Source organism: Anguilla anguilla, chromosome 4 (assembly GCF_013347855.1).
Source record: "Anguilla anguilla isolate fAngAng1 chromosome 4, fAngAng1.pri, whole genome shotgun sequence".
NCBI classification, from domain to species: Eukaryota; Metazoa; Chordata; class Actinopteri; order Anguilliformes; family Anguillidae; genus Anguilla; species Anguilla anguilla.
The window spans coordinates 13,541,653-13,558,330 of NC_049204.1; the positions used below are offsets into that span (position 1 = coordinate 13,541,653).

The 16,678-nt window shown below is 40.9% G+C and overlaps 1 protein-coding gene across 1 annotated transcript in view; it reads left to right on the forward strand.

Annotated features, from left to right (window-relative positions):
• Nucleotides 1-16,678, forward strand: part of pou6f2 (POU class 6 homeobox 2) — a 129,632-nt gene that overhangs the window by 67,419 nt on the left and 45,535 nt on the right. Inside the window, exon 6 of the mRNA XM_035415383.1 lies at nt 15,975-16,342. Coding sequence (XP_035271274.1) covers nt 15,975-16,342 — 368 coding nt within the window. The remainder of the gene's footprint in view (nt 1-15,974; nt 16,343-16,678) is intronic.

Here is a 16,678-nt window from a genome sequence, read left to right on the forward strand (position 1 = left end):
AGGCAGTGCAGAAAGGCTGCAATTATGAAAAGCTCTCAAACTGGCATTAAATCCAGGGAAACTTGGCGCCTTCCCTCTTTCAGCCAGCTTTCATTCTGTGAACTTGTGAAGTATAACAGCGCATTATTGCAGACCACGTTATTGCAGATTGGAACTGGCCTTTGCATTGCTCAGTCAAATATGTAATGGGAAAATGCAATTAGGCTTATAACCGTGGATATCTGTGCACGTATGTGTGTGTGTGTGCGCGCGCCCGCTGGTGTGTGTGTGTGTGTATGGGTGTGTAGATGTGTGATTTGTGTTTCCCTGTGTGTATGTATTTATCTTCACCTTGGGGAAGCGGACACACACACACGCACATACCAAGCCACACACACGCACATGCACACATCCACACACGCACACACACACGTGTTCTCATATGTTTTTGCGGCCTTGTTAGTCAGCCACACTGTGGAACATACTAAGATGATGATTTAATTATGCAATCAGACTGGTATCAAATAGCATGCAGGCAGTTAAAATGCTTATCAGGGACTGCATTGAGATATATAGTATTTTTTGCTGCTGCTCCATCCCTTAATGGCCTGTGTTTTTCAGTCAAAGCTATTACTTATTTTATTTCTCTTCCAAAGGGTTTCCAAAAGATTTGTGCTCCTCACATTGAAGGGTTTCCGAGGGCTCGCTCAGACATATTCCATAAGCTTTCAGGAACAATCTGTAGTCAAGCATTTTTAAATGAAAATTGATTTGTGATTTACATGGTCAGTGGGAAGAAAATTAACTTACGAAATGTTGTAAATGAAATATTAGACAAGGTGGGGAGAGCGGAGAGAGAGATGGTCATCTAGTGGAACTGAAATTCCCATCTGGAAGAATTGGTTGACATTTTTACATTTATCTGCGTTCTGCATGAGTTGTAATGTTAATGGTAATTTTATGGGACTGAACTGAAATGAAAATGGTGTTATCACAGATTGCCTACAATATAGGATTGTGTTCAGTGAAGAGGCTTGTATCCTTTTTCTCCATTTTCCTATAATATGACTCATTGCACTACTCAGGCTGTGTTGTTGAATGCATTCAGCCTTTTAGCCCGGGTTGTTAAAGAAAGAGCATTGCATTCTCGTGAGTACAAATGTGCTCCTCTTTTACAGATGGAGGTATTTTAGATCTGAGCAGTAAAAAACATGTACATTTACGGTTTAAGATGTACATCCAGGTTTTCTGGATAAATATTTTTTTATACGCAAGTCGATATCTGGCAGCCTATTTTCAAGCGTGAAGACGCACTGTGTTTCCCGCAAACAGGATAACAACCATAATCCATAAAGTAAGAATCAATTCATTCTTATTTTTTACAAAGGGGCAGCTATAAATGTTTGAGTCCATACATTACCCTATCTAACTGTTGCTGAAGCAAGTAAGTTAATTCAAAACTATTATACCTCCTATTATATGCTTACTTATTATACCTTCTTGACATGTTCAAGCTGCATATTAGGCAAAAGTCTAATAGTCATACCAGGTACGTATTACATATCCTCACATTTGTACCACCAGAAAGAGCGTGGTTACACTTCAGGCATGCACTTAGTAGTTTGCTAACATCACTTAATGTGAAAAAAATTCCTATCTTCTCACAAAGGTTAAATCAACCAAGAAGTAAAAACAATGTTTATTGAGTAAAGGGGTATAGAACAGAGGAAGTAAGACCATGTGCATTTAAACAGTAAGAAGTGGGTGGTGGGTGTGTATTACCCCAGGTTGCCAAAAAAGGTCAATATTACGTATTGTTTTCCCACTCTGTTCCTCTGAAACCAAAGACTGATCTAGCAAATGGCTGGAGAATGAACCATTAGCATCGGTAAAAGGGCCGAGTAAGCGTTAAAAGGAGTCTGCGGTCTGTAACTGTAGGCGGGATCTTAATTACCCTAATTAATAGCCCTGCTTTCTGGGGGTCTGGATTTGCGGCAGGCTGTATTTTTGGCCCCCTCCAGACAGAGTGTCAGCAGGGTAAAAAAGGGCCCCGGGGAGAGGTGAGGGAGGTCTAATGATCCCCAGAGAACCCCACCAGGCTAACCGCAAGTACATCACGGATAGATTAGATAGCATCTGCGCGGGCCGCAAAGAGCCTCGGTCCGATCGCCTGTGTGGACGGAAGGGATCCATTTCACCCCGATCCAAGCGACCAACATTAAGTACTAAGTATCTCAGTTTTTTCCCTTCCTTTTTAATTTTGCTTTTCTATTTCCAGTCTCTCCTCTCTTTTTTAGTACGCTTCCTTCCTCCTCCCTTTCTCTTGTCACATTCAATCTCTTTCTGTGGGTAAAGGTTTAAACTTTAATCACTGGTTTAAGCTCAGTTTTGAAGCCTGTTTGGCTAAGAACAAAGAGTTGGTTTAATAACCTATTCATTAAGGACATTTTAAACCGCTTTTAGTTTCTAAATGAAAGCATCAAAGATGAAACCAGCCTTTTCTCTTCTTTAATTCATACAAGGTGCATTTTGATTCTTAACTACATACAGTACACAGGGGATCCATAAGCTATTAATGTAATTAAACTAATTGCCCAGCCTCCTTACCCGTTTAGCTGTTTCCTCTTCAATTTCAGTTCGCTCGATGTCAGCGGGTTCAAAAGTTAATTAGTTCAAAAATGTAATGAATCTATTTGATGCTTATCCCTTAATAGATGTGTAAAATGAATTTAGTCTAGCAGGTCAGTACATATAGTAATTTGGGTTTATCTTATTTCTGCATTGCTGTTAAGCTGTTATATTAATGAGAGTGACATATTTTGTCCTTGTCTCTCATTTCAAATATTCATATGAAATTCTTGATAAACCCTGGAGCCTAAATCCTTGTCTCTCCGGAATATTCCAGAATTTTCCACAGAGGAGTGGTACACAATTTGGAAAATCTGTTACAACAGCAAAGGATTTTCACACATACAGAATCACATTACATGACCATGCATATCACTATGCACTGTAAGAGGATACCTACTTATCTTAAAGGGATTTTGCTGTGAAATTAGCTATTCTGCGTTCAATTTCGAGCCACGGCCGAAATAGTTAAAAAAGGCAGACCTCAGCTGATATGAAAATAGAGCTGGTTCAACAAATCTGCTCCTCTCCTCCCGCTCCTTTTCCTTTCCCCCTCCCTCCTTCCTCCTCCCTCCTCCCTCCCTCTCCTCATTCCGCACCTTGTCCGCATCTGGAGAAGGCTTGTAAGTTTCGGGTGCATACATTTCTTCTGATGATATATTGTCCTGGCGGAAAATTTCATTTACTGGCAGTGCCCTTTGCTGAACCTGTTGCTAGTCAGCGAACATGATAAGCGTATAAGTAGCGTGCTACTTCATTTATCATACATCGTTTTAGACACTCAGATATCTCATATACAATTCAGGAGGAAACCACTAAACCGGCAAAAAAAAAATCTCTTCTGTAAAAAATGGGAAATGTATGAAACACCGTGGAAAAAAAAAATGGAACACATTCATACACAAAAGAAAATGTTTTTAATCTTATTAAAAACACAAACAATTATGTATACTGTATATATTAATGTTCACATTTTAAATATGTACACGCAGTGTTTGTGTATGTTTGTGTGTCAGTATATCTGCGAAAGCATCTGCATACGTTAGCGCTTGCCTTTGGTCGCTTCTGGTACATCAAACGACAAAATATCTGTAGAGGAGCGGAGCGTGACATCGTCTACACGACTATTTGTATGTGACTGATCTATTTTCTGCCTCATGCTAATTTGTGCCTACTGTAGTTTCGCATGTTTGCTCGCGCGGGATTTATGTTCCACCTCTGTTGGGCTGAATTAAAGCGCGTTGGCAATCATAAGAAATCTTCACTCGGAAGCCGGCGTGCGCTGCCGGGCATGTGCGCGAGGGGCTGTGTTAAAATGCAGCCTCTCCCAGACGACTAAAGAGAATAATTAAAGAGCCAAGATGGAAGCCGAAATGAAGAGCGAATCCCATTGTTTGTGCTCATTTCATCCCACTGAGCTCTCCCCCACATGTCACAGCCCTTAGACTGCGCTCTCTAGGTCTGTGGTAAGTTTCAAAAGCACATCCAAGTGAGGCAGCGCGGAACAAAAGGCCCTCTGTTGTCCTTCCCATGTCTCCGTTGTCTTTTCATTAACTTCATTTCAATCCTAAGTGAGCGAGCGAGCCAAGACTGCATCCCACTCTCTTCAGGGCACTGCTCCCTACTAAATAATTGTTTAATGCTCCTGCTGGGATATGAAATAAAAGATGGCATCTTTAAGAGAGCTAAATAACAGGCTGCTCTCTTGGTTTCGATACCTCCCTATTATTTTTTTTCCCCCCATTTTATTTTATTTTTTTCTTGTTTTTGTAATGGCGTAATTGCTTTAAACTGCCACAATCATAATTGTTATCAAAATAGTCCCAGATGAAGGGCTAATACAAGGTGAGCAGACTATTATAAGAGCACTAATACACTCCATTTCTTGAGCAGCAAATATAGCCCCCCCCCCCCTCAGTCTCCTGGTGCTTTTAGTGTCAGTCAGTGAGCACTCAGTCATTTCTGTGCATCAAGCCTGCAGTATTGATTTTTCCACCCACTGAAACGGGCGTATAAGCATACATTTTGCATGAGGCTTTTACTCGCGGCCTCTGCTGCGGTCCGACGACACACGATGTGAACACGAAGACCGCATAATAACCTCGCCGGGTCAAGCCGCAGGCTCAGGAGTCGACCGCCTCTCCGTTTCGAAGGACAAAAAAAAAAAAAAGCAAGAGAGGCCGGCCGCCGCCACGCCGGTCCGGCGCTACCAAAAAAATATCATTTCCGTCTCGGGGACATCCAGCGCTCCTTCTGTCCCGTACCGCTAAGCCATATCGGGGCTATCGAAAGGAGGAGAGGACGCGCCTCGCTCGGGAGGGGGCAGGGGACTTGAAGATAATCAATGCGTGAAACATCAAAGACGCGCGACACAGGCCTTTTTTTCCCTCTCTCTCTCTCTTTCTCATTTTGATAGAGTGGTACCAATACTTTCAAATCCCCCCTTGGGGCAAGAAATGTACAACACAGTTTGATAGCATCTTGCATCACAAAGTTGAAGCTTTATCCCCAGATCCCTACAAGTGATAGGCCTCGAATTTTAAGCCCTCAGCTCTCTCAGCTCTAGTCTCTGGCACCTCCATTTTGTTCTCTCAAAGCCCCACCAGCACTTCACTAACACATCGTCGTCTGTGGGGAAGGTGGCCAGTGGTCATACTTTAAAATCATGGTTATCTTTAGCTTTCATTTTGAATCTCATGAAATACTGAAACAAAACTAAAATTTCTTTCACTCTGCACATGCAATGGAGGAGTAACACATACATTCTGTGTTCACTTAGCTATGCTATCAGTTAATTGGTGTTCATCCAGAAATTGAATAGGAAATCTACAAAGCAAACAGAGTTTTTGTGCCTTTGAATATTGCGTTTTGTCACACAAAGCATCGGTATGGGTATGCAGGTAACACACCCCATATTTATTTTACTTCTATTCCTCAGCTCAAAGTCAATGGTTAATTCCCTTACCATTGTAGCAACCTGGTTTCTGTGGCACGTCACAGTGCTCTATACATCTATTTTCCTTTTCTAGCAGTGATGGGTAAACCCTGTCTGCTGGACAACAGGCAATCTATTGGCCGGAACAACTCTGTATGGAAGACACTTGGAGGAAACAGCTGAACGCAACGAGTTTTTTTCAGATTTTCACATTTTCAGGGAAATTCCTCATTTTGTTGTTATTGTCCTATGATAAATGTATTTATTTTATTTTACCTGTTTTTATTTTATTTATTTGTAAATGTTAATGTTTAACCATGTGTGTGGAGAAGGTTTATGGATTCTCTAAGAGAATCTTAGGGAATGGATTCTCTTATGGATTCCCTAATCAGGCTTTTGTTTTTAGTCTTTAATTTAACAAATTCTTTTTGATGCATGACTGCATGGAGGGTTTATTTTCCACAATAGTTGATTTAACTTGATTATCACAACAATTAAAAGCAATGGAAAGAATATTAGGTGGAACCTTCCATGGCAAATGCTGAAAATCATAGGGCATTAAAAAGAACAATGCAAATCCTCCTGAAAGTCTGGAATTTTTCACCTTAATTTTGAATATCTAATAGGACCTCCCCATTTGGCCCAGTGTACAGTATCACTGTTCTGCGGATGTGAGAGAGCTTGAACAAATAATTGAGAACAGAATCATCCAACCAACTGTTCTTCACCCTGCAAGTCTACTTCATTGGAAGGACAGGCAGATTGCAGGCACTTGGTCATCCAGTAGGGGTTGCTAGTGAACAAAGGGGAAGGTGTTACACTGCAGAATGTAGCCCTCCTTGTCTGGGCAATGCTCTGTCTGACTGTGCATCACCACATGGGGTTTTGGTACTCGCACAGTCTGCATTCTGTCCTAATGGCATAGAATTTTAGTTGCATGGTGCTTATTAGGATTGTGCTCATTCTTAAGAGGAAAATGCTTATTATTTGATAAGGCACATGAAATAAAAATTTTATTTCTAGCACAAATTGGCAAACAAAGCATTTTTTATGCATATCGTTGAATGCGGTGGAGAGGGATAATGTTCTTTGGGGGCGCTTGCTGGTGGCCTACTTGTGAAAATGCACTGTGGAGTTTGGAGGACTTAAATAGAGGACTGGGTAGCCTGCGATCAAGTATACTCTCTGGGTGCTTTCATTTAACTGTAGGTACCCACTCAGCCTCTGATTGCTTAATTTTCTGCACCCTCCAAACAGGACGGGTAAATGCACGGCAATGCTGAACCTACTGGGCGGACTCATAGCATTTTATCGAAAGAGGAAAAATGCTGTCATCTAATTTGTAGCTCTCGATTAAATGGCCCCCAATCTCATCAGGCGTCCAAGCGACGATGGACGTTCGCTCACGGGGAGATGCCGGGAAGAGCTGGATTTTAGGAGGCAGGTAAAGCCACCCCCTGCCAGATGGCTTTCATCCCACATTTATTAAAGGCAAGATCAAACACCACCAATGTGAGAATGCTGGTGGGGGTGGGGAGATGGGGGTGTTTGTGGGGGGGGTGTGGGGTGGTGTGGGGTGGGGTGGGGGGGGGGGGGAGTGAAGTAGTAAACAAGCTGAATGGGAGCAGGAGCAGCTGCAATCAGAGAAATCTCCCGATTTTAATCAGGGCATAAATCCATTACATTAAGCTTCGGTAAACAGTCATCAATTAGAGCCATTTTAACGGGCTTAAGGGGTAATCCCGAGGCCCTGTGCATGTCTGAATGAACCAGGGGTAAGGTGCCCGTGCAAATTAATGAAGCGCGCGGAACACCGGGGTTATACGCCACCGGCCGCGGTAGATGACTGAAAACCACGCTTGATGACTTAAAATTAATTACAGGTGTCCCCGGGGGTTAGCGGAAGGAACTCTTTTTATTGACTTAGATTTCTCATAAACAGGAACCCTTTGGGGGGTTCGGGCCTGCCTGCCTGCCTGCCTGCCTGCCTGCAGCAGACGTGGGGGGGGGGGGGGGGGGGCACCGCTGCCGCGTGCGCTGCATGAGGAATGAGGGATCCGATCGTTTTCAGGAGCTCGTTAGCTCGAAGCTTTGTTGTACGAAAACACAGAGAGAGAGGCGGCTGCGCATTGACCGTGGCTTCGCTGGGAGCGCGAGCGGCTGTCCGCGAGGCGTTAAATCAAAACCGTGAGTGCGTAATTCCCAGCATGATGTGTTCGCCGGACAAAGCAGATTCAACAGATCAATCAGCAAATCAAGTGCCCTTATTAACTTAATTGTCGTGCGCTATGCGTTCAGCAAGGGACGGAACAAAAGAGTGTGCTAATACTTTATGTCAAACTACTAATGATCCCTCTCATTCCATCATTCTTTTCATTTTTTAATATATACAGCCAATCGTCATATTATCCATATAATGTAAAGATGTACTTCAATTTGTTTTCCTGCTCTGGAAGTTGTTGACTGTTACAGCTTTAATGCCCAGTGTCATGTTTCATGATTACCGTTTCTATAGCAACTTGTAAATTCATATTTGCTTGTAAAATCCCTCTCTTCCAACTTGGTTAGTTTTAGTCCTAAAATTTGTTGGAAAAAGTAGATTGGCCAATGTGGAGTCTTTAGGGTTCCTGTTACAATAATCTCCAATTATTCTGGATTAAATAACCCTGAAAATTTCCATCTTGTTTTTGTTGCTGTCCAGCATGGAACTGTTCTGTTATGAAACTTTTTTCATTATGAAAATTTTTTTTGCCGGAAACTGATTTCCTGTTTCTATACCTATGATGAAGGCAATGCTGTCATGTTCTATACTTTGAAATAAGTATAAAATGAAATTACTCTGGTTGTCTATGGCCAACCAAAATCAATAATTGATGATGTAGTAACTTGACTACAACTGCAACAATGGTATAATACTATAAAAGTTTAAAACAACTAATATGGTGATTAAAATTTGTAGCCAATAATGTCATAACATTTATACCATAATAACTTTTTAAAGACTTTGGTCTATTGGTCTATTGAATTTCATTAAATGTTCAATATTCCATAATTCCATTATTCCTTATTTTGATGGTAAATATTATAATTAGCTATTTATAATTTACTGTACATGTAGGATAGTAATCTACAAATAAAAACAACCAATGAAAGTTTAATGTATTTTCAGAAATCATTATGATACAAAATGTGCTATTTCTTAAGGATACCTGTGTAGAAAATTAGGTAAATCTACCATGGTACAAAATACAGTTTGTTTTTAGACCTGTATGGCCTAACTCAAAAGCAACATCTTCTCATTCACCAAAAAGGCAGTACAATTATGGTGATACAAAGCCATTGAACGTCTTTACAAATTGCAACTAAAAATAACTCACTTTTCACAGGAAAGATGTCTGCATTTGGTTGGTGTAAAAATGGTTTTGTCTGATTAAAATTTTTCAAATTTTATTCAATGGTTCATAAAAACAAATATAATTACTGTAGATTCATTGGTTCATGTCAGCCATTTTGAGGTTCCCAGGTAGTGTGTTCGTGCAAAACCACCCGCCAGCTCTAAGAGGTGCCGTGTGGTCTGGTGCTGAATCCTGACTATGCCTTTACCGATTTCTGCCGGGTGCCAGTGTCATGGAGGGAAGGTTATGTCAGTGTGGTATTTCCAGCCTCATCATGCAATACAAGTTTCGCTGGTCGACTGGGTGCCGGTGCTCTGGCTGCACCAGCTGTGTTAGCTTTGCAGTCCTCCAGTGAACTGACTGATGACTGTCTACACACATTTTAGTGCCGGGCATGTGTCCTCCCGAACTGACAGAACAACATTAAGATGACTAAACGTCTACATTCACAATTGGGAATTACATATTGGGAGAGAAAGAAAAACGAAGCTGTAAAGTTGTAAAAAAAAAATACAGAAACAATATTTTTTGGAACTTTTATTGAGTACCATCAAAAGAATAAATGGAGGCGTGGATATTACCTGTCATTATGTCAAATGGTTTAGGAGGAAGATGTCACTTAAGTGCCACACATTGCTACGCGTTGACAAAATGTGTCAAAGTCGATGGCTTATGATAGCCCTGCTTCTTAATAAAAGAAGTTCCGTGATGTGTTTGGAAGTATTGTGATGTACGTAGTACAATATTTTCTTGCCAAACTCTCAATTTATTTTTTTTAAATCAAAATGTATTTGAGAAGGCTTCTTTTTGATGTACGCCAGTGCTTTCACTCGTGTTAGTAACTCTTTGCTTTCCTAAAATAGAGACTTTAATGGCTAATCAGTGCTATACAGCTAAGGACAAATATTAGCATATTAGCCTTGCAATTTTTTGTCAAGGTTTGAAAGTTTTTAAAAGGATTGTAATCCCAAATATGTGGAAAAGAGCAATGGCAATAGTGTGTATTCTGTGTATTTTATGGTACTTGGCCTCCTTAAAATGTATCCCATTAGCATTTAATTTCACTCAGACAAGTTGTTACAACACTTACATGATTATATTTATCATATGCACATTTAACACTTAGAGGCATATTGCATTGGTTTTCATTAAATAAATAATTAATTGTACTGTTAGCAATTATTAATAAAACATGTTTATATTAACATTTTAAGTTAAACTACATTGGGCAAGCTGAAGATATGCAGGGTGTTTAGGTTATGAAGCAGGATTGACAAGTTGACTCATTAACTTCGTAAATATTTTAAAAAACCGAATTTATCATTTTGTGAAATCAAGTTGCATTCTAGTATCATTGCCATGGCAACACATCCAGAATCTACAACCTGCTCCACAGCAAATCAAATCTAGTTGAGCCAAAACTCAAAGTTTGCTTGACTATGTGTATAAATGTACTGTCTTGCTTTCCCAATAATCCTCTTTTCATCAATCGATTATCTGCAGCTACTGTGCCTTGAAAGGTTTAACATGCACATGCACATGCACTTAGCTCCCTTTGACATACCCAGCTCAGGCTGGAGTGATCACATTAATCTTAGAGCTTTTGTGAAATGGAGTTAACCATTTCATGTGAGTGAAGCTATCTCAAGCCGTATAACTTGCACTTATCCTGATTTAATTCATTTCGGTTTGTGAAATACCACCCAGGTGTCATAAGTCACAGGACAGTTTTTACATTTTGAGAAATAATCATGTAACTATTCTTCATTGTCTACATTGTTAATATTTCAGAATTGTATTTTTCACAAAAGGGATTGCATATACTCATGACTACAAGGAGTCTAGGCTAGTTCATATTGATTTGAATAAACATACTCATTTGCATACATCTACTAAATTACTGAGAGTATAATTCCATTTGCATGCTAGACATTCAGCGGGCACCCTTATCCAGAGAAACCGACCCAGCTGACATTCTTTTTGCAGGTAGCCCGTGTGTGCAGCTTGATATATTTTCAGGAATAATTCAGATGAAGTGCTTTAGTCAAAGGTACAACAGCAGCACCACACATGGGAATTGAATTAACAATTTCTGAGTTGCAAGGCCACTTCCCAAAGCATTATGCCACACTACCGTTAGAAATGCACTTAAAAAGGTTATTTGGTTCCTCAGGCAGTGATTGGATGGAAGTGATTATTTATATTTGAGATCTGTCTGTACAATCTCCATTTAAGTGTATTTATACTTTATAACAATACTTAAGAGCAAAATATTGATTTTCTCTGATGTGTCATGGCAACAGCACCATCTGCACTGATGATAACTTTGCAAACCAGATAGCTCCCAGATTACAGCTGTGGCTCAGATTACAGGACACATAACACACAGACACACACACGCACATGTACTCGGGCACACACACACACACACACACACACACACACACACACACACACACGCCCACACTCAAGGCATATGCTATTGTCAAAACATAAAAAGACAGGCAGGACCAAAATTCGGTGGAGAGAGAGAAGTCAAAATGGAGGCTTGAGAAATGGAAATGAAAGAGACAGATGTGAGGCAGGGTGTGTTAATACAGGTTGGCGGAGACTGGAACCAGGCTTCCAATTATGAGGAACAGTTGAGGCTCTTTCCCCAGCTTCTCCATGACACAGAAAACAAAAATGACGTTCATCTGACAAATGAGCCAGGTTTGACCTGACTTTTTGACCTCTGACAATCAATCTTTCCTGAAACCTTCACTACGAGTTATAGCTGAGTCGTTCAAATTTGACTTTCTGTTTTTGCTATTTGTGTATGAAAACAAGGGGTGAGAAGATATACAAGGGCACCTGTATAAAAACAAACATGCCCTATGTGTTCCCTAGTCTCCTATCAAAGAGGTGGGCTAAGAGGAAGCTTGTGTGATTAGGAAGGCAAAAATCAAACATTCAGTTCAAAGTAATTTGATGCTGGTATGAACCATAATTCATGTACAGTTGGGACCAAATGCTTTAAATATATTTAAAAACCTTTTCTTGGAACAGTTCTGTTAGAACAAAAGAATATTGGATATACATATTTTCAAGGACAAAACAGCTACAGCTCATTACCAGTCCTTTATTTTATATAGCCTTTTTTTGCCCATCTTTATCATTTGTCGCCTATAATATATCCTGTGTCTTATTTGCTTGAGGTTATTTACTTGCACTGTTATGCTGCGCTTTCCAGTATTGAAAAGGACGAGGAACAACTGCTATTCCTATGCCCTTTCCTTCTATTGCTCGAAAACTGTCAGTGTGCCATTTAAATTGGACTCGGCACAATGGCCGACTGCACAGTACAGAAAATAACAGCAGCAGCCGCGATGAGAGGGATCGTGGAGGGTCTTCAGCGGCCCGCAGTTTACGATGTTCTTCGGGGAGGAGTTAAGGCTCTGATTCGGCGTCCCGTTGTTATCTTGAAGGCGGGCGACTTAGCATGTTAATCTGCACCCCGTGCAACCAAGAAGGAAAGGGGAGATAATGAGCACTGAGGGATGCATAATACCTTCTCCCCTGTCTTCTTCTCCTCTGAGCATCCTCCTCCTCTTCTTTTTCTCATTTATTTGCAGAATGTGCAGGAGAAAAAAAAAAAAAAACAATTAGTTAGGAGCGAGCTGCCAGGTTCCTTGCTTGGCCACAGCCAGCTGAGAACATTGGTCAAAGGAATGTGTGTGATAAAGCCAGGTGCCTTGTTAGTGGGGAAGGCTAGGTCAGTGGTCCTGACAGTCTTAACAAGATGACAGAATTTATAAAGCACTGCCGTTAAAGAATATAGTTACCTGCAGTGTAGCCATATAATAAGACCACTTGGGGCTTTGTAGTTATTCCCCTTGAATTTGTTTTCCTCTCTTCATTTTCTTTTGTTGCTGTTCTTTTTTCTCTGGCCTTGCAATCGGTGCTGGAGGAAACTCTGAAATCAACTTTGATCTTCCTCCGGTTTAGATAATTTTCTGACAGAACTTTCCTTATTGTTTCTTTTTTTTTTCTTCCTCTTCCTTCCCTTGCTTCTGTTTTCCCTCCTTTAACACCGCCTCGTATCTTCTTTCGGTCCACTTGCAAGAAAAATGAGCAGCCGGTCCTGTCAGAGCTTGTGAGACAACTTGCCCTAGCATTTCAAGTTAGAATTGGACTCTTGGCTTTGGAGTGGAGATTATATATAATTCATGGTGTGGTACCAGAGTGGTGTCAATGTGTCAGGAGGTAGAAGGAATGTAAAAGTGCGCTGTTTACTGGCTAACAGGCTTTGTCTTTTTTATTGTGATTTTTGCTGCTCAGAGTTGGAGAGAGGTCAGTGCAAAACCGCAGGCATCTCAGATCAAATATTGTTGTGTTCCAGAATTCCAGAACCCAGCACCTACAGTGCAGCTAAAGAAATAATTGATGTGATTGTGATGTGTCTTTTCTGAGTTATTATTTGAAAAACTCAATCAATTTTGGGAGATTTATGACACAGTGCATACACAGTGAAATTTATGACACACAGTGTATACACTTGTCTGCCTTATAATCACTACACTGTCAGTTCATTCGGTAACTTAAATTGCACTGCTCAGCTATTTCTACAGTACATGCATACATGGTGGCAGTGGTTACTCTGAATCTACAAGTGGCACTTCTACTGTTTGATGGTATGAAAATGTATTCTAAATTTCACTGTTTACCAAAACAGTAATATTGATAATTTATCATGGGTTTTAGTGTGTGTGTGTGTATGTGTACAGTACCTGTGTGCATGGGTGTGTGTGCATATGTTGCATGTGTAGCATCCTCAAGTTTGGGCAACACCATAGATGGTAAACTGGTTAGTATTAATTTAACCCTAATAGATTTTTATAGGAGTCTAAGTGGGGTCAACTGTACTCTGTCAGTGTTGATTTACCACTGAAAAATTGACTGTAATATGTTTAAACAGGAAAAATACAGAGTTTAAGGAGCTCTGTATTTTTTATGTGCTGATTAGTTTTAGTTCCTCTAAGGGGTGTTCTTTCCTAAATTAGTAACACTTGTCATATAGCATAGCAGGGCTGTAAAAGCCTTAAAGTGGTTTGAACGGGATACTGTAATATATCAGCAGAACAGAGGGCTTCAGGTTGTAATGACCAGAGAATTTTTTATCGTCTTCCTGGTCGTATGATAGCCCTTGCGCTGCCACAATTACTTTGCTTGCAGTAAAAATAAAAAAGTTCGGCAGATGCTCAAAAGTTTTCACTCAACAGTACAATTTCTCTGAATCTACTTTTAAAATGAATCATGAGATTCCAAAGAAATTCCACAGGTCCTTATTAGAATTATGGCACAGGAGTTAAAAAAAGAAAATCTTTTGTTATTTTTACATGTGGTCTCTAACCCTAATGATTAAAAAGATAAATGTGTTGGACTATACAGTATGTTTGCCATAAACACAGCTAGAGATCAGCAGAAGACCAGTTCTTTCATAATGAAGTGTGCACTGTGATGAAATAGTATTTTCAACAGTTTTATTATGTTTAGTTTTGTTGCTGTTGTTATCACTGTCATCATTCAGTTAAAATTTAGATCTAATTCCTGTTGATGTGGTGACAATCAACCTTTAAGATATGGTGAAAATCTCCATTCTGAATTTTTCACCATGAAGATAAATGGACAAAAAGTGTATGCTTAATGCAGCAATCAATATACAATCAATTTGACCATTATCGTTACATTTACTGTCATCTGAATGCACATTATCCCTAATTACTGTAGTTTCTCAAATCCAGGAATTTATCTTATGTACATGCAAGTAGTAAGCATGTACTGTTTGACAGACTTAAGTCATAAGTAAAACCAAATTTGGCAGCATCATGGTGTACAGTAAGTAATTGTACCTGAGGCTGTCGTTTCAGTGCATTATAATGCTCCGGCCAATTTGTCTCATCTGCTTCTGAGATAGGGCTTTTAAAAAGATACTAATGTAGGAGACAATATGTGTGAAAATAAATGAAGGCTTAAAGCAACTGGAACGAAACAAGATCACAATGTAAATTATGCTTCAGTCTTTGGGTGAAACATATTTCTCCACTAAAAAAATATATATTTTCCTATTCACAGTAGTTTTCTATGCTTTCATGTGTGTTCACTCGTTTGAACAAATCTCCACTTTGCACAAAAAAGGAGAGAATCCGCCTTCTGGCTATAAACGGCCCTTGGTCACTTCCAAACTACCTTGGAATCCGCTTCTAAACGTGTTTCAGCAACGCAAATCCTGAAGGCAAACAGTTGATTTGGTAATTATTCGGTTATTAGTTTGTTATTAGAGTAATTATTTGGCTATTCGTTTGTTGGCCGGACACTGAGGTCCTTCCTCCTCCTCCCCCCACCCCCCCCCCCCACCCCCATTGTTTTTCACGTGAAGTTACCTGTGCGAGGCATGCTGTATAATTCACTCCATAGCTGCCTGAGATCAGGCAGCCCAGTTGCTTCCCTGCTGATAAGTGCTGTCAGGTCTGGCCATTTTTAATGCGTCGCTGTATCGAGGTGACACCGCAAACTTTGGAGTGCTGACAGAATTGTTGATCAGCTCCTCCATAACTTAACCTTGGAGTCTCATTCAGTCGCCTCTCTCTTCTCTTTCGCTCTCACCCACAATACCCCGGGACGTACCGTCTGGCTGGCGCAACCCGTGTGCCGGGAGGACGGGCGTGGCTGTCTGTCTTTTGGGGTTTCACTTTAAAGTTTCCAAATGAAGATGATTTTCTCACTGATTTGGAAGAGCTGTGCTATTTCCCCTCCATTGATTTTTGTCAGTGAAGTAAAACCTAATTTCACCATTTCCTTCCGCAAAATGCTGAAAAGCCTTCAGCTGACCTAAATGGAAAAAAAATAAGCTTCACTGTTTTTATACATTAGTTTTTGTGCTTTGTACCTTTGTCCTCTTATATTTAAAAAAAGCTGATCAAACAGTAAGTTGCCGGATCCAATAATGTTTGGTTCTGCATTTGTTTTTGATGCATGTTTCTCTCTTTCCTGTGCAGCTACCTCATCCCTGAACTCGCAGCTCCAGCACCTGCAGCAGCTGCAACAACTACAACACCAGCAACACCAGCAGCAGCAGCAGCAGCAGCAACAGCAGCAACAGCAGCAGCAGCAACAGCACCCGGGACAGACGCACCCCCATTCCCACAATCAGCTGACGGCCCAGCATCCGCAGCCTCCGTCCAACCAGCAGCAGTGCTCGTCATCCTCCTCCTCCTCCTCGTCCTCCGCCTCCTCCACTTCGTCCTCCCATGGCGCTGTCCAGCCCCCGCAGTCCCTCCCCGGAGCCGCCTCCCCCCCGCACAAACAGAACCACTCGCCGGCTCGCAGCCTGCCCTCCCCGGTCACCCCGCCCACCCCCCTCCAGGTAAGGGCCGTGACGAACGCTGCGCAGACACGCGCTGAGAGCGGTGTTGTGGCACAACCTGGCAGATGTTATGTCTGTACAGGCAGGTATCTTGGTTTCAGACGAAAACACCAGACTGTGTTTACAGAAAGCATCTGATCTTGTCCATGGAGGTAACCAGGGTAACCAGGTCACTATGACAAGGTAGTATGTGTCGTTAGAAGACACCAGTGCCCACCAATGACTTACGCATATTTCAAGGCCTACAGACCATTTAAAAACAGGAGCTGAAAGAGTGTCCTTTGTATATAAATTAAATTTGAAACTTGTTATGTGTGAATTAGTCAATGTTATGAA